The sequence below is a fragment of the Ovis canadensis genome, chromosome 13, assembly GCF_042477335.2.
Source record: "Ovis canadensis isolate MfBH-ARS-UI-01 breed Bighorn chromosome 13, ARS-UI_OviCan_v2, whole genome shotgun sequence".
In the NCBI taxonomy this organism is placed as follows: Eukaryota; Metazoa; Chordata; class Mammalia; order Artiodactyla; family Bovidae; genus Ovis; species Ovis canadensis.
The window spans coordinates 45,099,417-45,125,352 of record NC_091257.1 but is presented as its reverse complement, the minus strand read 5'-3'; the positions used below and the strand labels follow the sequence as shown (position 1 = coordinate 45,125,352).

The window sequence follows — 25,936 nt, the reverse complement described above, 5'->3', positions numbered from 1 at the left end:
AAAAACAAAACTTTGAATTATTAGGCTGTATTTTTTAAGTCAACATACATCTTGAAGAATGAATAAGATTTTGTTTGAAAAACAGGATAAAGGATATTTCACAAGGAATAAATATTGGGAAGAAGGCTATGGATAGGGTTCAGGTACTTTGAGCAATTCCTTTTAACAACAGCAAAGGTTGCTTAAATCAAAAATAGAGTATAAATTAACAAACTCTGTTATTTGCTGCCTGGAAGGAGCCCAACAGATTTTTGCCTATTTGTTTTCCAAATTCGGCCAGAATAAGTTTTCTTCTTTGTAAGTGTCACAAACAGAAATTTTTCAGTTCAATTCAGTTCAGATGCTCAGTCGTGTCCAACTCTGTGACCCCCATGGACTGCAGCATACCAAGATTCCCTATGCATCACCAACTCAGAGAAGCCACTAAATTTAACTGAATGCTTGTCAATGATTGAAACCCGATCTTTAAGCTCACGTGTTGCCCATACAACCTACAGTCTTCAAAATTGCAGGTAAAATTGCTCTACCATTTACCAACGGGCAGCTTTGAATCTGTTTTCCTGTAAAGAGCTTTGTAATTCTGCGTTACGCTTGGGTCAGGCATTTCTAACATTCATTCGGTCACATTCTTCAGTTACGTTGATAGTTGGTTTATGTGACTTACCAAGAGATTGAGAGCCTTCAATTTATGGGCACAGACATGAATGTTTCCTCAAGGAGACTCAACCATACTTTTAAAGCTGTAGTTTGGCAAAATTAATATTATAAATTTTAAGGTTATAGGTTATGTTTCGAGTCCAGGGCTTGGGCCTGGGGTCCTACGGCTAAGCCCAAAGCAGTGCGGAGAAAGAGGTATTCTACAAGCTCCAGTACTTTGGTCACCTCATGCGAAGAGCTGACTCATTGGAAAAGACTTTGATGCTGGGAGGGATTGGGGGCAGGAGGAGAAGGGGACGACAGAGGATGAGATGGCTGGATGGCATCACGGACTTGATGGACGCGAGTCTGAGTGAACTCCGGGAGTTGGTGATGGACAGGGAGGCCTGGCGTGCTGCGATTCATGGGGTCGCAGAGTCGGACACGACTGAGCGACTGAACTGAACTGAGGAATATGCCAACACCCATGGGACGCGATGCTCCTGCCAACACAAAAGCAGCCACCACACGACAGTCCCCTTGCACTGAGTTCAGAAAGGCCTGAAGAGACCCCTGCAGCTCTTCTCGCCCCACCCCCACTTCCGCTTCCGGGGAGGTGCCGCCTGCCCCTCCGGCCGTGGGGTCCGCAGTGAAAGAGAAGCCGGAAGTGGCTCCGGTACTTCCGGTACGGGAAACTCCTTGCTGCCGCTTCGACCGGGCTTGACAGGCGGGGTCTCTGCAAGTAGGTCTCTCTCCTTTTGCCTCCCTCCCGTCTGACCTTCAAGCTCGTTTACCGCCGCCGTCCCGCCACTCTGGTCTCGGAAGCCGCCCCTTCCCCATGTGCCGGGGCAGGAGTCCTGAAAGCCAAGACCAGCTCGCCGGCATCCCATCATGTCCGAACTGACTAAAGAGCTGATGGAGCTGGTGTGGGGCACCAACAGCAGCCCCGGTCTCTCTGACACCATCTTCTGCCGCTGGACGCAAGGTACCCCGGCTGGACTCTGGCTTCCAGCCCCCGCTTCCTTTTGCCCCGAGAGAGTCGAGCCGTGACGCCTCTCGCGCCAGTCCCCTCCCGTGCCCTGTAGTCTGTCCCAGTTCCCCTGCTCTGCACTGACACTGGACTTTCTAGAAACGCCCTGCCCTTCCAGGGGGTAGAGGTTGGGTAGGAGAATGGTTCCAGCTGGCAGCTAAAGACCCGAAGTGCCCCTGCCGCTCCCTGGGCTGCCTCTTGGGCTGGAAAGGAGAAGGGGGCGGCAGTCGGGCTGCAGGGTGTGACACTGAAGGTGTGCCCTGTGCCTTTGGTATCCATTTCTCAAGACTTGCTCTGGCCTCCTGGGTCTTTACCCTCTAACGAGGCTTCATCTTGGTGTTTGGTCTAATTTTGGAGAAGGGAAGTCCACGTGAAACTCACTGTGGCAAATTCCACGAAACGATTGTGCAGTTTGTATTTTAATTAGGCGGTTAGGCGTGGTACTCGGTGCAAAAATAAGACGCTGCTGCAAAGTGTTTTCTACACCCCAATATGCCTGATTTTGAGGTGATTTAGTATCTGTTCCGTGGCTCGTAGAACCTCCTGCGCCGATCTGATAATTCAGACAGGATTTTGAATTATATAAGAAGTTTTGTTAATACTACGAATAATTGTGAAATAGAAAACACACACACACAGATTTAATTCCAGAGCTGTCCCAGGCTCTGCGTTGGGCACTTCATGCTAGTAATCATCCCTGTCTCGTGCGTTTTAATATTAAAACGAAACGAACACATTGGTTAAGGTGATAAGAAAGTGAAGTTAACAGCATAGTCTTTGAAATCAGAAGGGTGGGTAATGTATGTATGTTAAACATCACAAGCCAATGAATAGTAGCTATTTAGTACTATTATTAAAATATTTTGTTATGAAAACATGTATTTAGAGAATACTGATTCTCAAAGGATTTGGGGGTAAATTTAGCATAGTAGATACATGTCTTTACTTCATAATGTTTACTTAGTAACAAACATTTAGGGTTTAAATCATGTCTTCTTCCCTCTCAGATACTTCTAAGACCTGGTAAAAACAGAATCATAATGTGTAACAGCTAGTTAGGTTATTTAGTCCATTACTCTTTGTTTGAAAATGAGAAAAATGAGTCCTGAAGGCTAAATGACCAGGCCAAAGTTGCACGAATTGATAGAACTGGGAGTGAATTACAAGTCACAGCTCTGTCTTGTTTTCCTTTCTGTTTTTAACCAGACATGTAATTAGTTTGGCTCTTTTTGGACTTCCCTGATGGTAAAGCATCTGTCTACAATTTGGGAGACCCGGGTTCTGTCCCTGGGCTGCAAAGATCCCCTGGAGAAGGAAATGGCAATCCACTCTAGGACTATTGCCTGGAAAGTCCCATGGACAGAGGAGCCTGGTAGGCTACAGTCCATGGGGTCATAGAGTTGGACACGACTGAGCGACTTCACTTTTCACTTCACACACCTAATTTTGTCACTTAACTAATACTTCTCAGAAATTATGGGCATTCACATTTGCAAGTTCTGTTTTAAAACTTATTTTCCTATTTGTCTTATTTATTCTAGTAATGAATAGCCCTAAAGTACACAAGATTGTAAGATTGAGAAAGGTTTTACTTTTTGTTAATTAAGCAGTAATATAGCACAGAATAGGGTGATATTTGGCCTCGTTTATTTTAGTACTGTGTTGCAGATACAAGGAGAATTCAGAGGCTGTTCTAATAATGGTTAGGAGCAGGAGCAGTCTTTGGAATAGGCATTCTTTGGTTCTGGGTTCAAGTTTTTTAACTTAAACCTCGGTTTCCTTCTCTGTGGAGAACAGATAATACTAGTGCCGATCTTACAGGTTTGTTGTGAGGATATCTGACATAAACACTCAGAAAATGATAGCTTAATTTAGAAAGTGCTTAATTGTAGGATAGATCAAGCCAAAGATCACTCAGTTGCAAGAAATTATTGTTAATTAGATCACTTTGAAATGGCGCATTAGAATGCTCTACCATCTTGTAGTCAGAAGTTCCTTAACAAAACGTGTTCAATATCATTTGAAAATAAAAGGTTACTTTTTGCTCTTTACAGAGTGCAGCTATATTGTGGCTGATTCTTCAAGGTTTTAAGTTGATCATGGTTTTAAGGCAACCGAATATGTATTTTTAAGTTATCACTTCTGAATCAGAGGGGTGTTGTTACTGGTTTTGCTCTGTTGACTTTGTATTCATTTATTCTTTCTCAGAGGAGACAGAAATTGCTGAAGGTTGCTGTGGCAATGATTTGGGAATGACACAAGACACTGCTTTGCTGCACTTACTGCATTCGTAATGTGACATCAGCTTTGGCTTTATTTCATCATCTGTAGCTGTGCTTTGAATTGACAACTGTAACCTCATTATCTTTTGGAAGCAGGTTATAGATGTAAGGTCTTTGGTGTAAATATTTATAGAACTATGTCCAGGAATATTCCATTTATGAGACTATACTGATTGGTCCTGTTAAATTCCTGTGATATGTTAAACAGCTTTAGGAGTTTCCCTCTCCCCCCTTTAATTGATTTGGCCTCTTTAGATAATATGTTAAAGCAGTAAGTGCAGGAGTAGCACATAGGTTTTGTGTGTGTGTGTGTGTTCTTTTAAAATTCATTTGGCAGTTTAAGATAATTCTCTTTTGCAAATACTTTTTTTTAAAAGAGAGAAAAGTAGGGTTTTGGTGTGAGGTTTTATTTTTATTTTTTTATTTTTTGTAGTTTTTATTTTAAAGTCAATAAGCCACATAATTTAAAGATTTGAAGTTGTTTTGTTGTTTAACTTGGACGTTTACTCCCTACTCCTGCCTACTTCCCTCCTGCTCAGTTGTCACTAATGCTTTTTAAAGGAAAAAAAATTTTTTTTCTACTTCATTATTTGTAAATATCATTTATTCTTCCTTTCTCTCAAACTGAAATGTTCCAGACTTACTTGATAGGGCACAAGGGAAGACGAATAACAAATATGGCATAGTATATATACTAGAAGGTAAAGAAATAGGAATTATAGGGTGAAGTTGCCTGGAAAGGCCTCAGTTTAAGATGAGGTTTGAACAGACCCTTGAAGTAACTGCATTAGTCATGCAGGTATCTGAGGAATATTCCAGGCAGCGAGGATAGCCATCATAAAGACTTAATGCAGAGTACGTCTGGTTAAGGAACGGGAAGGAGGTTAGTTTGGCTGGAGACAGAATGAAGGAAGAGGGCACCAGTAAAGATGATATAAGAAACAATGTGGCCCAGATCACTAAGATTTTATAGGCCATTGTAAGGACTTTGGTTTATATTCTAAATGAGATGACAGGTCATTGGGAGTTTTGGAACAAAGGAGAGACATAACATGACAATTTCTAAAGGACTGACCTGACTACTAAATTTGAGGATGGACTGTAGCCCTAGAGTGAGACAACAAGACCAAATGAGAGAGAATTGCAGTAATCCAGGGGGTAAAAGACTGTGACTTAGACCGGGAGAGTGGTAGAGGAGATGGTTGGAAGTGGTCAGGTTGACCTCAACCCAGCAGAACCAGAATAAGAGTCACCATGATCTAACAAAAGTAAATATTAATCTTATTACAAAGGGAAACATTTTGGCTGGTTGAGACTTTGTTTTCTTTTCAGTATTGATTGTCTCGCCAGTGTTTGGCAAATATTTTCTTTAAAGGGCCAGTGACTTTATTGTCTGGCATTGCAGCAGAAGCAGCCCTTGATAAGATGGGTGTGGCTGTGTTTCAAATCTCCATTTAAAAAACAAGTCAACCTTGATGTACATTATAAACTCTGAGAACCCATCTTTTCCTTTTTTCTACCCAGTTCCTTCCAGCTTTAAGTTACTTCATTGTTTCACCTAAAGATTAGCCAGAAGAGAAACCCAGTTTTGCTGTTTATTGCAGTTCAGTGTGTTTTAGGGTGGAGGTGGAGTGTTTGGAGCTGTGGTTGTTTGAAATTAGTTTTGCACTTTCTGTGTAGGACAGTATTTACTGTATGATTAAAAAAAAAGATTCTAAATAACTTTTGAAAAATTGAGGGATCAATTTGGGTTAAAATCCAAAAGTGTGATGTGAAGGTAAGTCAGTATTATGGATCATATAATTTCAAAGATCTTAAGTTCAAAATATTTATGATAATACCTTACATTTGTATTATGCTTTACAGTTTTTGAAAATCTTGCTTAATCTTTGCAAGAACCCCAAGAGACAGCAAGAGATAAATGTAGTTATTCTCCTGTTTATAGATGAGGAGACTAAGGCTCAGTTCAGATTCCACTTAATATTATCTAACTTATAATGACAAATGAAGACTTTTGTTTACATGGAAGACTAGAACTAACTAGGCAATAGTTGTCAAACTGGTTTGAATAAGTAAGTCATATGAAAATAAAAGACTAGGAAATTGCAAAGAGGTTCATGGCTTAGGTTTAAATTAGTTATGAGCTATAAAATTGAGAAAGACTTCTATGTCTAGTCTAGTGCTGTCCAGTGTGATACAAAATCATATGCTTAGGATCAGATGCTAAGTTAGATGGCTAATTTCAGATCTAATTAGTAAAGCAGTCATTTTGTGATAAGTCAATTCCTCTTAAAACTAGGAAATAATACAAATATGAGAACACTTGACAAGAAAAATAACTGTATCCTAAAAAATTCCAACTCAAGTGAAACCTTATTATAAAAGGAGATGCCTACATAGCATAGTCCTGTTTTAGGACAGAAAAGTTCATTTCCATTTATTTGACTTTTACTACATTTTAAGCTGTAAGAGCCTTTGTTCATTATCAGATAACACCCTCAAGCATATATGCTGCAATTAAACAGAATTTGGTATAAAGCATATCTGTCTAGAATTCTCTCCCTGGGGTTTTTATCTCTAAAGTATGAAAGCAACTCATCATAATGTATTTCAGTCTAAAAGCCCCACCCATGGACCTTGAAAATTGAATTACATTATCAGTGATTTTAAGAAAGGCAAGAATCCATTACTGAAACTTATTTATCACATACCCTGAAAGTTTGGAAGAGCTTAGTTTCACCTCTGCACTTAGCCCCAACACCAGTGACCCTTTCTTGCCACTAGGAAAAGAGGTGGATGAAGAGTAGAGGTCCCTTGGCTTCACCTCTTGTTTCCAGGTTGGATCTCAGTTTTGCTTGTCTTGATGTGATCATCAGCACCCTTAGTTCTCATTTGTCCTTATTAAGGTTGCCCCATCATGCCTGTTTTTTAGCCTACATTTAGCCTGTCCTCTATTCTGTTTCTCCCAAAGTGTTGCGTGTTGCTGGAGCAAATTGTGGTGGGCATCAGTACAGATGTACTAACTAAACCTTAGCTGAGCCCTCAGTATTTCTCTTAGTTCTTTATCCTGTCGACTCTTACGTTTTTTTGGAATTAATATTCTGTTTTCTATGCCCCTCATTCTGTTGCTCTCAGTCAGTAACATCACTTCCTCTTTGCCCATATTTCTAAGTTGAAAACCTGCTAAAGTTTTCATTTTCTCTAGTTTATAAACTCAGGGCCCCATTACACTCTTAAAAATTATTAAAGACTTCACTATGAAAAAAAATTGAGACCTGTGGCATTATTTTACATTAAAAAAATCTCTTCAGTGTCTAGCTCATTAGAAGATAGCTGGATTCTCTCACTTGCTTCTCCAGCCTGTTACATTCAGTCTGTTGTTTTGGTTGAAGTGTATGCAGAAAATCCATCTTCATACATTTAAGCAATTGGTAATATAGGAGTATCATAATAGCATTTTCAAATAATTGTGGATATTCTTCTTTGATACTACACTGAAACTCAGCAAATGGTAGCTTCTTAGAGGTTAGTTGAGATATGAAATCTGAAGCCACATTGATGAACATTTTGTACTGTATTAAATTGAAATCCATTGGTTTGTCTTGTACTTTGAGTGGATCTTCTACCTGTGAATTAATTTGTAACCATTTGTTGTTTGGAAATTATTGGTCTGCTGGTTTATGCAAATCTTCCAAATGTTAACACATATTATTAAACAATATCTAGAAGACTCTAGAGAGTCCCTTGGACTGCAAGGAGATCCAACCAGTCCATTCTGAAGGAGATCAGCCCTGGGATTTCTTTGGAAGGAATGATGCTAAAGCTGAAGCTCCAGTACTTTGGCCACCTCATGTGAAGAGTTGACTCATTGGAAAAAACTCTGATGCTGGGAGGGGTTGGGGGCAGGAGGAGAAGGGGACGACCAAGGATGAGATGGCTGGATGGCATCACCGACTCGATGGACGTGAATTTGAGTGAACTCTGGGAGTTGGTGATGGACAGGGAGGCTTGGCGTGCTGCATTCATGGGGTCACAAAGAGTAGGACACGACTGAGCGACTGAACTCAACTGAACTGAACTGAAAGTCATATTTATTATTATCTCACTGATCCTGTCAGAAAAATCTCTTTGAGTATTGGGAAGCTTCAAGCTCACAGTGGTGGCCCTGAGTTTTCCAGAATTTTAGTTAATCACTTGAAAGCTTGAAATTTTATTGCTGGCAAAAGTACTGTCAGTTTTTTTTTTCCTTGAATTATCAGGCTCACTACATTTACTTCTGAGAAAAAGTCTAAATAATCATAGTTTGTTACTAGCTCTTCAAAGTAAAAATAACATTCACAGACAAGCTGTTAGTTCAGCTCACAGTTCAAAAAATGGCACATCTGCTTTTCTTTGAGCTACCTACCTGTACAGGGTGCGTGGCAGGGGTGCTTCATAGGTAGTTGCCGTTACGTCATACAATTTTTTTTTAAGTACTTTGTATTCAAAGTCAAGATTTAATAAGATTAGCATTAGCAAGAGCTTTCTTAAGTTAAATTGGCTTTTTCTGTTTGTTTGAGAGCATATCAGGGTGTTTCCTAGTACAGTGACTGCTGGTATAGCTTAATGGCATTGCCTTGATGTGTGCTAAGGCACCAGTAACGTAATCCACTTTTTGTTTTGTACCATCACTGTGAATATCAAACCGAGAAAAGGGCAGATATCTCTGTATTATAGTAAAAATGATTTTCACCTCTAGCAGGTTCCCTAAAAGGTCACTAAAATTTCCAGGGTTCGGTAGACCACACTTTGAGAACCTCTTTATCTAGTCCACCGCCACTCTGTACCATCTCAGCTTTCTCAGAACTCAGCGTCCTTTAACTTTCTCTTTTTCCATTTGATCACTCTTTTCCTTCTTGGAAACTCATGCCCTTTGTTCTATAAAATAATAATTCTTTATCCAGCTACCCTTCAAGTTGTCATCCTTTGTCCCTTCACTTGTTTAACATAGTTTGCAGTCTCTCCTTCTGCTTGTGTTCTGAATCACACCTCAACCCTCTAAAATTTGACTGCTCTTCCTAGTATTCTAAGTTTGCTTTTTTTAGTATTCCCAGTGATGACATGCTTAATCCAGCGTTTTCATGTATGTTTTTATTCCACTCAGCATTTGAAACAGGTGACTGCCTGCTTTTCCTTTTTGGGGCCTCACTGTGTTTTTTCTCTTACCTTTCAAGTCTTTGTCAGTCGTCTTTGCTGACTCAGCATCGGCTTGTTTCTTTCTTTCTTTTTTTTTTTTATGTTAACTGCCTTCATTATCTTTGTTCTGTGTTCTCATTCACTTTAACTGCCATGTTTAGGGTGATGCAAGTTGCTATCTTTAATCTTCATCCCTGCCATGAGCTCCAGACCCATATCCGCCCCCACCACATTTTAGAGACTGAATTGAGAAACAAAAATCTCCATTATCAGGCTTCCCAGATGGCTCAGTGGAAAAGAATCCACCTGCCAATGCAAGAGACACAGGAGACGTGGGTTTGATCCCTGGGTCGGGAAGATCCCCTGGAGAAGGAAATGGCAACCCACTCCAATATTCTTGCCTGAAGAACCCCTTAGAGGAGCCTGGAGAACTACAGTCCATGGGCTCACAAAGAGTTGGATGTGAATGAGCTCACCCCCATTATCTTTCTTCCCAAAACTTCAGCAAGTATTCATTGAGTATTAACTGTATTAATAACAACACACTAGGAAAACTGGTCAATAAGAGAGGCAGGATACTTGCAAGGCAAGACACAATAAACAAATGAACAATAACATAATTACAGATGATGATAAGTCCTGGTTGGGCTGGGGAATGGTAGGAAGGATCTACTTAGCTAGATTTGTCAGGGAACATCTCTCTGATGAGTTAATACCTCCACTGAGTCTTTTAGGATGAGAAGGATTCAGCTATGAGAAGGGTAAAGACCATTTCATGCAGAGAGAACAGCCGGCACCAAGGCCCCAGGTAAAGATCTTAAGATGTTCTGAGGACTAAGACCACTGTATATGATGAAGGTAAGAGTGAACTGAGGGAAGTTGGGATTGATAGATCATATATGGTCTTTTTTAGGCAATGAAAAAGGAGTTTGAATTTTATTTTAATTGCAGTAAGAAACCATTTGAATGTTTTAAGCAGTCTGTGAGAAAAACTGGTTTCCGTTTCTAGACTGTTTCTCTGGTAAATTTATGGTGAATAGGTAAGGGGTGAGTTGGGAGTTGGGATGTGGGTGAAATGGGGCAGGGGGATCCTGATTGGAAGTTCCTAACAGTGTTCTAGATGAAAGATGATGGTGGTTAGGACCTAAAGGTGAACCAGAAATGGAATGGAGATGGGCAGATACAGATGTGTTTTGGGCCCTTGAACCAAGAAGTTCTTATAAGGTGAAGCCTTAAAGTTAAGTGGGAGTTTTTTGGAGAAGGTGTTTCAAGTGGAGGGAACATGTTCAAAGCATGAGAAACCAGAGAGAGAATGGATATTTGATGGTCTGAAAGAAAGTCTGTGCACCTGGAGGCTAAAGAAGGAAAGTGTCAAAGGATGAGATAGGAGACACAGGCAGAAGCCAGACCATACAAGACCATGTTAAAGAATTCAGATTCTGTCAGCGACTGGAGTTCCATTCAGGGCTCTGTTTGGAGATTACCTGATCATAACCCATAATGGAAACCTTGGGAGTAGATGAGTTACACAGGGAGAACATGTAGAACGAAAAGAACAGAGACTCTAAAGCCAAGACCTGAAGAACATTAGCATTTAGTTGCTGATCAACATTGATACAGAGTAGAAACAAAAAAGGAAAATCTGGAACAAGAGGGACCGCTAAAGCCAAGGGCCAGAAGGCTTTCACAAGTCACTGATGAGCGTTTCAGATGGTTCTCTGAGGGGTCATTGGTGAATTTGGTGAGAGTGAGTTTGATGCAATCACAGGTTGAAAACCAAATTATTGTGGGTTGAGTTAATTGAGGAAATTGAGACAGTACATACAGAAATTAGGTATGCTTTGAGCGAGTGGTGTTTGGAGTCTTGGATGGAAATTTTTCTTTTTAATGGTCAAACGATTTTTTAATAAGACTTTTCCTTTTAGAACAATGTTATTTAGGTTCACAGCAAAATTGCAAGCAAGATACAGAGATTTCCCCACATACCTCGTGCTCCCATGACGTGCACAACCTCCTCCAATGTCAATATCTCCCACCAGAGTGTTTGTTACAATTTTGAACCTACATTGATTCATCATTATCACCCGAAGTCCACAGTTTTTATTCTTGGTTCTATACATCCTATGGGTGGTGACAAAAATATAATGGAATGTATCCATCATTATAGTATCATAGAGTATTTTCACTGCTGTAAAAATCCTCTGTGCTCTATCTGTTAACCCAATCCCCCTCTCCCCTCCCCTTGGCAGCCTCTGATCTTTTTTTACTCTCTGCATAGTTTTGCCTTTTCCAGAATGTCATATAGTTGGAATCATATGGCATATAACTGTTTTCCCCCTTGTTTTTTCACAGCTTGCAAGCCATTATTTTTTATAAACACCGAATAATATTTCATTTTCTGTATGTGCTATTTATCCATTCCCCTACTGAAGGATATCTTGGCTGCTTCCAAGTTGTGGCAATTATGAAAGGCGCAGTAAACAGTGTGTGCAGGTTTTTGTTGGGGGGGGTGGTGCTAAATTTTCAACTCCTTTGGGTAAACAAGGACCTTCTGGTAGACTCTTAAGGAGAATTTTTGTTTTTAAATAGGAGGTACATGTTTAAATCCTGTTTGAAAGAGATTGAAAGGTAAAGAGAGAAGAGGTGGACTGGAATGGCGACCTCCATACTATTTGTTAACTCACTTGCTACCGAGTGTCTCAAGGTAGAAACAGAGTTAGATCTAATTTCTTACGTACCCAGCCTGTGCTGCACTTGCATATATTCATCAAATCTTAATTTTTACCTTAGAAATACTGTTTGTATATAGTGTTTTCTCTCAACATTAGTGTTGTTTGTATTAGTCTGGCACTGTCTCTATAGGTCTGTTGAAATGGTCTCCTCCCCATTCTGGTCCTTTAAAGAAAGAAACAAAATTCCAGTATGGTTGTGTTACTACTTTAATTAGTACTTGTCGTGATGTGGCCCTTCCCAGTATGAATGTCCTGTCATCTCTTCTTTCTCACCATCCTGCCCCCATACAGCTCTTCAACTGCATGACATTTCCCTCTGATCCATGAACTTGTCCTGTTCTTACCACACCTTTTTCCTTTCCTGAAGATGTTTTCTTTACCTGAAAGTCATTCTCCCACCCTTGCCTCTGTTAAGGTTCCATTCAAGGTCAGCTTTCAAGTCACCTGTTACGACTTGATTTAGGCAAAGTCATTCCTTTCAGTTTCCTCAACACTCTCTTCATACTTCTGTTAAAACACTCATTTATCCCTTTATTTTAGTGATTTATTCGTATGTCTGTCTTCATCTGGACTGTTGGCTTCTCCAGACGAGGGACTTTGTCATGCATGTCATTTGTATATCCTGGATGTTTGGTGTCGTGTCTGAGGGTCATGAAATGTTCATTGGATAAATGACTGAATTATAACCATTAGGTATGTTGGAATTGGAAATGATTGTTTTAAAGCTAAGTACCCCGAGGCCTAGGGAGGGGAAATGATTTCCTGAAGGTTGTACAGATTGTAACTCACCTCTCCTGACTTTGGCTGCAATATCTCCACAGTGTGCCGTGATCTCTGTGGGAGCTTGTCCTGGCTGCTTTCAGTCAGTGCGACTTGGTAATACTTAAATTGAGATGGAGCCAGTATGAGCACGTTTGGTGTGTATGTGCTGGGCTTAGCCACTCAGTCATGTCCAACTCTTTGCAACCCCTTGGACTGTAGCCTGCCAGGCTCCTCTGTCCATGGGATTCTCCAGGCAAGAATCCTGGAGTGGGTTGCCATATCCTCCTCCAGGGGATCTTCCCAACTCAGAGATCATACCGGGGTCTCACCACTTTGTGGGCAGATTCTGTACCGTCTGAGCCATCAAGGAAGCTGTCAGTGTGTATAATGCTTTTTAATTTAAAGAGTCCTAAAATTTCTGTTTAAATTCAGTAAACTAGTCTTTCTTCCAGTATATTAAATTACTTTAAAAAATCAGATTTAGTGTCCTTTTACTGAGGTCTACACTGTATCTCTTTAGTCCACTTAATAGGGGGCCCTGAGTGCAAAATTGTGTTTGTGTGGGTGTGTGTGCGCGCGCACATGTGCACTTGGCAGGGAGCCTAGGTTCCGTATCTTTTTTCAAAGGGTTCTTTTATCCTCCAGAAAGCTAAGAACTATAGCAATGGACTGACTTAAAGATAATTTGCTGTTGTGATAAGTGATTCTCTCTCAAAACAAAGTACATTAAAAATTCTTTCAGCTACTACTTGAACGACATGTTTAATCTTTGCTGCTTGCTTTCATTTTTAGGGTTTGTGTTTAGTGAATCAGAGGGATCTGCATTAGAACAGTTTGAAGGTGGCCCCTGTGCTGTTATTGCACCTGTTCAGGTAACATAGACTACTTTACCAACTCCTTAGAGGGACGTGTTCAAACGTTCCCTCCTTGACTTTGTGTTTTCTAATACCTGTACTCTGTGTAATCATGAAGCATAATCAGTTACCTCTTAACTTTTGTTCGTGTAAATTGCTTTAAATGTCTGAAATAAAAATGAATTCAGAATATGAGTAGCTTACACAGCAGTAGCCATTTGGCTGACTTTAACTCCAAGTTTTCTATTATGTGTTGTTGAAAATAATGACCATGACATCTTACACAGTGATCCTATTGAGTAATAATAATTTATGCCAGAGGTAGTTATACCGTAATCATGGTATCGTTTGTATTTGTTCTGTCTCTTAAAATGACTCTTCAAAAAAGTTGAAGACGGGTTAATATTTTCATGGCCTAAAACTCAATCAGATTTTAAAGTAAGTTGACAATATATACTGTTTTAGGGTGTATCTTTTGGGTCTTTAAAATAAAATCAGTAACAGCAGATTTCAAACAATTCCCAAAATTTAAAAAAAAAAAAAGATTTTTTTTTTCTTTGCACATGAGATAGGGTGAATTTCAATATGTGTATTTGATTTTGAATTTTTATGTGTTGCATTGTTTGAAATTCAAAGGCTGATTTGCCATGAACTATTAAATTATTAAAACGGAGAATTGAATTTTCAGTTTGCTGTGATATTTACGATGTCTAAACAGCAGTATAACTTCAGAACTGTTAAAAAGAAACTTGAATTTATTGCTTGTTTTAATCAGCACATTTTGAAAATGCATTTTTAATGTGGCATTTATTATTCATTGAGCGTGAAAAATGCTTTCCTGACTGTTAGTTGCAAAATAAATTTGTCTCTCAAACTCCATACACTTACACTGTTAAATTTAAAGTGCTTTTTTGAAGAAGAAGAAATGTTTTCCTTTATGGTTGGTTCTAAAATATATTCTTTGTAGGTCATTGTTTCCTCTTTAAAAAGTAAAGTTGATACATTTTTTCATTAGTAGATTTTTTTTAATTAAGAAAAATTTGAATGAGCTTTGCCTAGGGATTTTGGAGTATAAATAAATTTAACTATAAATTAGTTATTAGAGCTGTTGAACAACTGAGGTAGGTTTTGGTTTGCTAGCAGGAATCTTAACAGAATTTGAGGATTCTGTGTCTTGTTTATATACAAGATAGATTTTATTACCACTGACCCTCTTGGACCATGATAGTACCTTAGAGTCTATTGCCAGTCTATGAATATACTTAAAATGAAAGATAAATAGCAGGAATTTCATGTTGTATAAAATTCACTATATTTCCAAAATGGTAGTTATTTTTGCAAGTGGAGCTGTTATGTAACAGGAAATAATTGTAATATTCAAAATCAAGATATATCTTTGAGGTAGTAACTTAGCTTCGTAGTCACATAAATGTTTTTGATTATAGAATTTTGTTTGTATTAATATTTCAATGTAAAAATCAAAACTAAATTACTGAGAGTAATGAAGTGTGCGAGTTGGATGTTGAACTTTTTAAAACTGAACTCTAGAACATGGCACTTCTGCTAGAAGAATAAACATTATGGAACCAAGTAAAAAATACAGTAGTAGACCATGTTACATACAACAGTTCTAATCGCATACCATAATAAGGAATGCAAATCAATGATGAAATACAATGTAGTTTAGTAAATGCTACTGATATGACAGTTTGATCATTTGAGGGGGAAAACTGAATCTGGGTTGTCTCATACCATGTACCAAGTTTATTCTTGATATAACACTTAACCACGGGAAGTTGAAAATAACGGGTTACCAACCTTCTAAGAGAATAGATGAGTTCCAGGCTCAGGAAAATATCTGCAGGTAATGTTAGCAATAAGTGAATATCTTTCTTAGACAAAAAACTCATACACATTGGTTAGAAAAACACTTCAACCTCAGAGGTGAAATGGGCAAGTATATGCAATCATGGCAGGTAGAATTATGCTGCACAGCCAAAAAATCAAGATGCCCAAGCTCACTAGGAATCCACCAAAGTACAAATAAAACCTTTAAATAGATTATTTTGCTTACTCTTCCCTATCTTTAGATATAAAATAATTGCCCGAAAGCTTACTCTTCCTAATCTTTATACATAAAATACTTGCCAGTACATATAAGGGTAGGGTGATGCTGGCACACACTGTAGCTACAGATAACTCTATATAGTATAAATTTGTACTATGACCTAGGGAAGGAATTTTACATTATAATTGAAACCATAATAAAATAATGCAGATTCTTTGAGAATAATTTTACTTCTATGAATCTTCCCTGAAGAAATAATCCTAAAAATTGAAAGATTGTATTCAAGAATTAGCTTTTTTACAGCAATTCCAAATATGTTTTCTATTTATAGTAGTTTTAAAAAATTGCAAATAACCTGATGCACAGTAACGTCATGTAAACATGGAATAATGTTGAAGTAAACTTTAATAGCTTGGTAGACAGTTAGAGATTGACTTATAGTTATGAACTACGTGGGAAAACAGAAAAGTGGAAAACAATCACATACCCATTAGGCTTCTCACTTAAAATCTGAAACAGGTATGAAAGAAAGACTGGAAGGAAGTATATCAGAATGCGAATGGTGGTTCTATTAGTGGTGAAATAATGGTTGTCCCACCTCACTTTTCCAGTTTTGCAATATAGTTATGTCACTCAATTTTATGGTTTTTGTTATTTGGGGAAAAGTCAGAAGCGCTTGGTTGTAGTATTTGTAGATTTTATTACTGTGAGAATATTACTTATTTTTTTGTTTAGATGTTTAGAATTGATAGTTTATTAGGTGCCAGGTATTATGCTAAGTGTATTACTAGATCATCTCATGTAATCAACCTTTTAAAGTTTGTGCTATTATTTTTGATTAGTAAAATAATGGAACCAGAATTCAAGTTTAGGTCTGTCTAACTAGAAGTAGTTCTCTTATCTGTATACTACTGTTTTCAGACACTGATGAGTAAGAATGAAATGGCAACCCACTCCAGTATTCTTGCCTAGAAAATCCCAGGGATAGGGGAGCCTGGTGGGCTGCCGTCTATGGGTCGCACAGAATCGGACGCGACTGAAGCGACTTAGCAGCAGCAGCAACTAAAAGTAGTTTTCTTATCTATATACTACTGTTTTCAGACACTGATGAGTAAGAATCACCATAGTAACTACTTTTTCTTGAATCTGCCCCCTGGAGATAAAGTAGGTGGAGCATCAGGATCTGCCTCTTAAATAAACAAGTCAGGTTAACTACACTTTGAGAAGGAAACAGTATTATACTCAGAACTGCTATCTATGGAAACACTAATGTAACATAGTTGGCACACTTAAGAAAAGGTTAAAAATGGGTTTGTTTTTTCCTTGGGATCTTAAAGCTTTTTGAGTTAAATCAGAACTCCTTATCAGTGATCCACACAGTGGTATTCCTGTGTCACAAATGAGAACTAGTACAGAACCACTTTTGTATTTAGCTTTCTTTCCTCAAAGGAATCAAAGAGAAACGTAGATTTTTTTTTTTCCTGGTCGATAGAGCTTTCACTCTGTGAATGAAGCAGTAAATTTCTTTTTCAGTTACGCAGTTGTTATTTTGAGTCAGTTCTTCTATTTGCCAAAAAATATGTACTATAAGAGAAGAATTGTATGGATCTAGAATCAAGTTTATAGTAATATATTCTAAGTAAGTAAGTATGTTCAGTTACTGGTGAATGTGAGGAAAATGATTTGAAATTCTGTAGCACTATTCAAAAGATCAGAAAGGAGGTGCAAATTAGGTGGGGTTTTTTTCCATTTTAGAATAAAAGAATGATATAAGGTATGTTTATAATAAATTCTAATAATTATTGCTTTAATTGTATAAAGGCATTTCTTTTGAAGAAGCTCCTGTTTTCATCTGAGAAGTCTTCTTGGAGGGATTGCCCAGGTATGATAGCTGTCTTTTATCAACTTCTACTCCATCTTTTATTTTATAAGTGATTCCTGCAGCATTCATTGGCAGTAATTCAGTTGATATTACCTGTTTTTAAAAAGTAAACTATCAGTTACTTTTTTGTGAGGTTGACTTTTTAAATATTCCCAGAAGTTTCATGAACAGTGACTCTAGGTCTTTAAAATGTGTATTTTGTAATGTGGTTTTCCTAACTGAGAGGGGTAAGACAGGTTTTTACTACTTAGGGAAAAATCTTTTGGTGCACTGTTAAATGATAGCATACCATAAGGAAGAATCATTTATGTTTGATTGTCTGATTTAGCTTTGAGCAAAAACTCAAGATTATCTTTGTATTGCTAACTCTTTTAGTATAATACTTTACACAATACCAATACTACTGCAGGTAATTCTGAGTTAAATCACAAATGAAGCTTTCGTGGCTTCTGCAATATGGTTAAATCAGAGAACTGTATGTGCTACCTGATAATAACAAACATTTGCATCCTTGACAGTTTACAAAGATATTTTCTTCACTTACACTATTTTATGTGAACTCACAATGTGAGTTGCAGTTTTGTATATAAGGGCAGAGCAGCTTCCATTCCAAACCATGCAGTTACATTCTACTAGTGGTTTTGAATTTAAGAGATAAAGTGTCACTGTCATGTATTTTTAATTAATAACTGAAAGGCAAAATAAGTTTCAGTAGAGAAGAAAGAAACTATTCAAAAGAGACTGTTATTAGCATGAACATTTTATTAAATTTCTAAAATTTCTTGCGTAGAAACATTCATATTGATAAGAAATTTTTGTAGCGTTGTTGTAAGTGTCGTAAATGCTGTGGTGGCTAGAAAGTGAATAGGACAGTTCCAGTCTTTAAAGAACTCTTAGTCTATCTAGGGAGAGAAACCTCCCTCTAGCATAAAATTTTACATGTGTTAGATAGCCATCTTGTCCCCTTTGTTTGAAAGCTTCAGAAAGTGGTACTACTTCTGGAGACGAACACTACTCGAAAAGGGGAGGGTGGCTAAGGTTCAGGACAGAGTGGAGCATTTGTGCTATTTTTTATAAATGTCTGAGGCTGAGATCACCACAGTACAGTATCAGTGGTTTGTGTACTATGCGGCATAACCGCAACGGCCTCTGCTAATGTAATGGATTGTGTCGTATGTGCTGATGGTATATTATCTCATTATCCTTCCCCCGTGGGACTGGGAGATCAAAGACATGAGACTCATTCAGAAATGGGGAAAAACAGAGGTCTCCACAGGCCCTTACAAGACCTGGTTCTATAAGAAGGCTGAAAGCTTCCGTTTGCAGCCGAAGAAAGGAATGATCAGTATCAGCTTACTCCACGCAGCATATTCCTTCCTCTGATGTTTAATTCTGCATTTTCCAGGATTCTTTTTCTCCTGAATGGAAATATTCAATAGCAGTGACATTTTAACCCTCAAGCACATTGTTTTTCTAAACTGTAATTGAAGATCAGTGGCTTATGGATTTCTGCCCCTCTAAAAAATGCTTGATTTTGGTCACTAAATTAACACATTCTTAACATTGTTATTTGACAGGATTTTTTTGTCCCCCACAGAGAAAACCATTGTAACTTATGCTTCGGTTATTTTTAGAGGAAGAGCGGAAGGAACTCCTTTGTCATACCTTGTGTGATATTTTAGAAAGTGCTGGTTGTGACAACTCGGGATCCTACTGCTTGGTTTCTTGGTTAAGAGGAAAAACAACTGAGGAAACCGCTAGTCTTTCTGGGAGCCCTGCACAGTCTAGTTGCCAAGTGGAACATTCTTGTAAGACACACTTTTATTTCATGAAGTAATTTCTTGTCTGTGTGTTTGAATAAACTATTGAAAATTTTAAAGAGAGAACAAGATTTAAACATTGTGTAAGATCTGTTTTTTAGCCTAAGCTTACTTAATCCTTGAGCTTTGTTAGTTTTCATTTCTCACATGATGATTTTAATTGCTGGAGGATATTACATTTGTTTATTTTTTCTTTGATTTTTGGGGAAAAAACATAGGAACTGCATCTCTTAAAGTAAACTTAGTAAAAGTTCTAGTTAACTTCTACTTGATGACAGTCTCTTTTCAGCTTTGGAACTCTCATTTAGAAAGCTGAAAGAACATATTTCTGTTTTCTTTGCTTCAAATACTTCAGTGTTTTCCTTGGTATTGGAAAAAACAGGGAAATTATATTATTACAACTGTTTTTTACATTAGGAAATGTCTTAATTATCTTCAGCTGTTTCCTAAAGCAAAGATGGGGACATTTTTCTTCCCTGTGTTCTTTTTCCTCCTGAACTTTTTGGACATGGTTACTATAGATGAATTTTTTTGAGATAGTTTTTTTTATTATGAGTTTTAATTTTGCGTTCATTTAAGTTTTTCATACCTTGAAGATTTCTCTTAAAGAAAAATAACAGCTCTTCTCACTCAGAAGAATTATATATTCTATGGTCTTTAGTTTTTAAATATTCTTACCTAGTTGACCTACAAACTGCCAGAATGAACTAGTAAGATTGTACTACAGATAGAGTTGCTTTTCTGGTTTTCTTTTTAGAAATGGACTTTTTCATAGGTTGCTTTTGGTAATTGATAGTTCTAAGTGCCTTTATTAAATAAGTGACTTGTTCTGCTTATAGTGCAATCCATTAACTATCGTCTTTGTGGAAACTGTAGACACCCAATTTCTTAAAAGTAAATTTCAGTTGCTGTGGTACACATCTTGCTCTCCCTATAGGATTTTCTATGAGGCAAGTTATCTCTTTGAGCCAACATATCTCTAGGATGTCAGCATCTTCTCTCTCTCACCTTTGCAGTTACAATGGCAAATTCTTCTAATAGTACATTTGCAAGGAATAATTTTTCACATTTAAACAGTTGAATGACATTTCCTTTTAGGCCTTTCAAACATAGCATTTCAAAAAGAATTTAATATATTTTTAGAGTTAAAGAAAACAAGTGGAAAATACTCACAAGGTTGATAATCAAAAAATGTCATTAAGGCTGGTCTTAAAATATTTTCCAGATTTTACTGGATTGCATAAAAGCATGTTTAATAGTTTTGTTTAGGATATTAAAATCTTAATAGGAATAGTTGAAGAGGTTAGAAGTTGTTTTAAAGAATATGTGGTTAAAACTACTCCATGTATTAATATTATAAGAAAATAGTTTTTTGCTAACATTTTTCATTAGTATCTTAGTAAACTGTGTGCTCACTGGATGTGCTGTACATTTCTGTGTTGATGGGTTAAATGTCCTCATGATGTTAACTTTAGCACTTCAGTAACCTATTTGGACATATTATATTGACTCCCCCTCCAAAAAACATTTTTTAGTAATTTTCCAATTTACGTTGTCTCATTTTTAAAATAGACATGAAATGAAACTATTATAAATTGATTTTTAATGTTATATAAATTTGAGAAGTTTTAGTAATTGAAAATTTGAAAATTCACATTAGATGTTGACAATGAAATGAGCTTATATTAAAATTTATTCCATATAACAATCTGTTTTACCTGTTTTTTTCCTTTATTCCCAGCTATGTTCTTTTTCTTCTGTTTTATATTTTTCTACCATCCTGCCTGCTAAGCTTTTTATTTTGCTTGCCTCTTTACTCTAAATTACTATCTTTATGTCAACTTTCATATTGTACACTCAGTAAAATTATTTAGATAATCAGGTACCACATAGAAGTTAGTACAGTTTGGAAAAGATTAGGTAGAAGTTTTATTTTCTCTTGAAATTTTAAATGTGAAGTGTTTTTCCCCTTGTCAATATTACATTGTGTACAAACATTAATTTCATTGGCTTTTGTGGTGTGTAGTTTTGGCTTTTGGTAATGCACACTTGTTTGCAGTAGTGAATACTCAGGTTCAATTTCAGTTTGTTTCCCACACACAAATCAAAAGATTATTTAAATGAATCAATTTGGACTTTACAGATGTTAAAAAGTAATTCAAAACGTTTGAAAATTAAATCTGGACTTTGAAAGGCTAAAATAGTGAGACTTTTTAAAACTGTAAATAAAAATTTCACTTTTGAATACATAGTTTCTTCAGTTCTCTAGTGAGGATTAGTATTTGAAAGTACTAACATTTATTTATTTAATAAGGTATATATGAAATTGTTCCTTGTGATTAATGAGAGTGAGCATTTTGATCTGTGTAGGATTTCTTTAAAGACAGGATTTCTTTGTGGAGCTGAGACTATCCAGGTTCAGATCTCAGTTCTGCTGTTTATAGCTTTTTGCTCTTGGAAGGATTCTTCTTTGGGCCTTGGGTTCGTCTACTATAAAACGGGGTAATAGGGTTGTTTGTGGATTAAATGAGGTTAAGGCCCATAGAGCATTTAAAAAAGGGCCTGGAACTTAGAACTGTGCTAAGTAAGCATTACTTCTCATTTAAATGCTTTCTTTGATTTCCTTTGATTTCTTAAAATTTTATAATTTTATTAGCAAATATAATCTAAATAAGACACTGAAAACTTGTCAACAGTTATACAAGTAAATGAGGAAACAGACTTAAAGCTGTCGTTGAACCTGTGTACTTTCAAAGTTCTCTGCCTTTTTATACGTATTTGTTTAATAATGAAACATCAAGTCTAAAGATTTTATATTAGAGGAAGATTAGCAGTGAAGATTTGACTTGGCTCTAAGAAATGAAAGATGATTTAGAAGTGCAGGACACATTGCAGTTATGTGTGAAGCACTATGATTGTCAATGCTTTCTCACATGCTATTAACTTCTCTAGCACAACTGAATTTAAAGAAAATGTTTATTTAATCACCTTTCTACATTTCAGTATTAAATCCATTTTAGTTCTATTCATGATACCTAAGATGTTGAAATATAAATTTGTTACAGTAAAGTGGAAAATAAACTGAGAATTCTAAGGAGTAAGGAAAGAGGGAAACTTTTGATTGCTTAAAAGTATTTACAGCCTGCTGTGTGTATCTTGTGTCATTTATTTGCCATGTGTAGTGCTGAAAAGTGTCTTTTATGTATAGCTGCCTTGGCTGTCGAAGAGCTTGGCTTTGAGCGATTTCATGCATTAATTCAGTAAGTAACATTGGAACATTTAAAATACTTACCTTGTGGACACATTTGCCATTTTAAGTCTGTTCATACTGTGGAAAGGTACTTAGATTTGTATGCTTGAGGATTAATTTGTTTTCAGATTTTTTTAAAAAAAGAATACTTTGTCAATATGTTCTTAATATTCTGATTCCCAAATTAACTTTGGAAATACATCCTTTTGTAACATTAAAGGCTTTTTCATCATTATAATGAAAAATCATTTTAGCTTAGTAATGTTTCTCCAAGTGAAAATAAAGATTTCTAGTATGATAAATATTTGTGTTATTGCTTATTGTCAAAATATGCTTTCTATAATTTTCATTAAAAGTGCCATATTTTCATTAGAGTATTTAAATTTTTTGCTGTGAAATAAAAGGTAAGGATAGCTATGTTGGTAGAATTGCGAGTGGCATTTGATTTGAAATGCAACGTTATTTTAAAAGAAGCCACAAAGGTACACCTTATCCTTGGTGTTCAGATATTTGTTAAATAATTTTCAAGCTTTAAAAAGTCAATTTTCTTTGTTCTTAACCATATCCTAAAAGAGGACCACCTAATTCCTTAAATAACTGTATGATCATTAAACAAGTGATTGATGTCAGACAGTTCACCTAAGAGATGAAGAGGTTCCCTGCCAAGTAGGCTTTCTATTTTAATGGTACCTATTACGTATAATGACAATTGTCAGCAGTAGCTTCGGCTGTTAATGGCTAAATTTATATTTGAAAATTTGAGACACAAAAATCTCCTCTATGTATGTATGCATTTTAATATAGAAGACGATTAAAAAATGTTCCCATTTATGAATGTGGTCAATCTCATATCATATTAATACTTAATTCTTTTTTTCCCCCAGAAAAAGATCATTCAGAAGTTTAGCAGAATTAAGAGATGCTGTCTTGGACCAGTATTCAATGTGGGGAAACAAATTTGGAGTATTGCTTTTTCTGTATTCTGTGTTACTGACAAAGGTTGGTTAAAGAAGATGTTTTTCTGATTTTTATTCATTTGAGTTTAGTATTTTTCCTACTGCAGAGAGAAATTTTACTTCTGATGTTGTTTCTAAATCTCAGAATTGAAATCTCTTGTGCCAGTAATGAAGACTCAGTCTCTTTCTTCATTCACCTGTTACTTAACCACATTTCAAGCTTTACCCATGATCTTCTAGACTGCAGAGATTTATCAGTAATATTCTAATTATGAAGTGCAGTGAGGTCTTTGGTATTTTATTTTCTTGGATCATAGTGGAAGCACTTGACCCCGTAGCCCCTTCTGGAACAGCTGTATCTAACACCAGTCTCTTCTTAGCTTACCTGATAAATCACTATACTGGTTCCCTTTCTGTAATGCCTCATAATTACTTTTCTGCTTATAGCTTCATTTCCATCTTTTCCTGTTAGTTACCTTTGTATCCTCTCAGCTTACCTTTATATGGTTCATTCTGACCTGTATACTTCTGGTCCTGCCCTTTTCTGCAAGTGCCAGCCTCACATCTCCAGCGACCTGTTTGGTCTGAGTTATCCTGCTGGATTTGCCATATCTGGAATCAGACTTCACTCACTTGATAAATGTTTATTGAGCACGGACTGTTTATTAGGGACTAAACTTACAATGTGGGATACAATTTTTGTTTAATCATTCCTCTCCAATGTTGTAAACAAAAAGGTAGACACCTTAATAGTTACTTCCATTTTGGCAGTGTTTTTGGTGTTTGTTTGTTTCATGCACAAAGCGTAGTGGGACAATAGAAGGCTTGCCTTAGTTCATATGGTGGAATCAAGGGCAGACCTTGTAGGCATCATTTGATGGATGGGGAGAAGTTTTCTGGACAGAATAACTATGGGAAGAAATTCCAAGCTGTGGGAACAACACGTATAAAGACATTATCTTAGTGTAGCATAATATACCAGAAAGGCAACTGTGGAAGATGAGAATGGCATATATGTAAGAATTCTTGTGCAGAAATACTTAAAATCTCATTTTATGTGGCCAAAAGTGGAACAAATCAAAAATTGTGAGCAATGAAGTAATGAGATCTTTCTGTTGCTAAAAGGTTCTTTAAATTGGTATCAGAGTTATGCTGGAGGGAGTTGGTATGTGGATAGTAAGACTAGAGTCAGAGAAACTGGAAAAGTAGTTACTGAAATAGGTGACCCTAAAGCCAGAGCAGTGATCATGGAAATGGAAAGAAAAGGAGCATATTTTTTAGAAACATGTTTTAAACTTAGAAATTTTAAATCATTTAGGAGCATATTTAAGAGAAAGAATGAAAAGTAGTTAGTAGTCGATTAGCAATGGGGACTGGCAGTGATGGAGGTCCCGAGGATGCCTGGTTTCTAATGAGTTCATCGTGACTGTTCAGTACTCTTCCAGTTCTTACGCTCAAAACTTTTGATACCTCCTCTCTGTCTAGTCGTTCACAGCCAAGAAAACTGTCATGTCTAGTTCTTCCTTGACCTGGTCTTTGAAATAAGATCCCCTCTCTCCCTAGTGATTTTTGGCGCTTGACTATGTTATTCATTGTGACTTTATGATAGTCCATTTTGTATAGTTGTCCACAAGGAAGGCCAGTGTGAGATCTTAAACTTGTTTGTATCATTCTGTAGTATTTCCACAATATTACTATTTTGATTGTTGATTATCATCTCTTTAATTTTTAGAAATGGCCTATAATCAAGTGGAATCAATGGTTAAAGTTAGGTGAATAGCACAAAGAATGGCAGTTTATCTTTGTCATTTTGGAATTGATGGAGATAAAATGCCTAGGCCTTCTTGTACTTATCCAGTAACTAGACCTTTAGGGATTTGGGTAATCTTTTGGGCGATTAAAAAATCAGAAAATTGGCTTTCAAGAAAATAAGAAACTCCTGCCCTCCTAGTTTTCATTTTGTCAGTGCACATTTGAATGACCAATATGTAAGAATGCACAATCAGAAGAGAACCTTCCATTTTCTTATGTACGAGAAATACCTGCTGTATATTTAAATTTATATCTTTATCATGTGTGTATATATTTAGTGTTTTAATGATCTAAGAAAATATATCAGGTACCTCAGTAGGTATATTGGGTTCAAATTTAATTTCACCTAAATTTAAATGAGTATTAACTTTCAGATAAAATAATTTTCTTCTCACTTCTCTTGAAACTTAAACAGTCTCTCTGTCTCCCCCTCTCTGGCCCTCCCCACCACCCCTTTAACTCACCCACACTGGATCTGTTACCTGTTCTGATGTTGAGTACACAGAAGAAAAGATTCTAAGAATTAACTGCTTCTCACTATTTTCATTTCAAACGCACCCCCCCATTTCAAATCTGGGTAATTCTTTGGGAGAAAAGTTACTTATATAATGGTGTTTTATTAATTCATAGTATAAACTGGTTAGTTTTTAAACTACCGTAATTTTCATTTTTAGTTT

The 25,936-nt window shown here is 36.8% G+C and overlaps 1 protein-coding gene across 4 annotated transcripts in view; it reads left to right on the top strand.

Annotated features, from left to right (window-relative positions):
* Positions 1 to 905: 905 nt before the first annotated feature.
* The window catches only part of MINDY3 (MINDY lysine 48 deubiquitinase 3), an 82,259-nt gene continuing 57,228 nt past the window's right edge, over positions 906 to 25,936 (top strand). Inside the window, exons 1-6 of one of the 4 annotated variants that reach the window (XM_069547572.1) lie at positions 906 to 1,621; positions 13,410 to 13,489; positions 17,361 to 17,421; positions 19,056 to 19,229; positions 22,450 to 22,501; positions 23,376 to 23,490. In XM_069547572.1, the coding sequence (XP_069403673.1) occupies positions 1,528 to 1,621; positions 13,410 to 13,489; positions 17,361 to 17,421; positions 19,056 to 19,229; positions 22,450 to 22,501; positions 23,376 to 23,490 (576 nt within the window). In that variant the 5' untranslated portion in view covers positions 906 to 1,527. The remainder of the gene's footprint in view (positions 1,622 to 13,409; positions 13,490 to 17,360; positions 17,422 to 19,055; positions 19,230 to 22,449; positions 22,502 to 23,375; positions 23,491 to 25,936) is intronic. The other 3 variants (XM_069547574.1, XM_069547573.1, XM_069547575.1) reach the window with 3 other exon arrangements.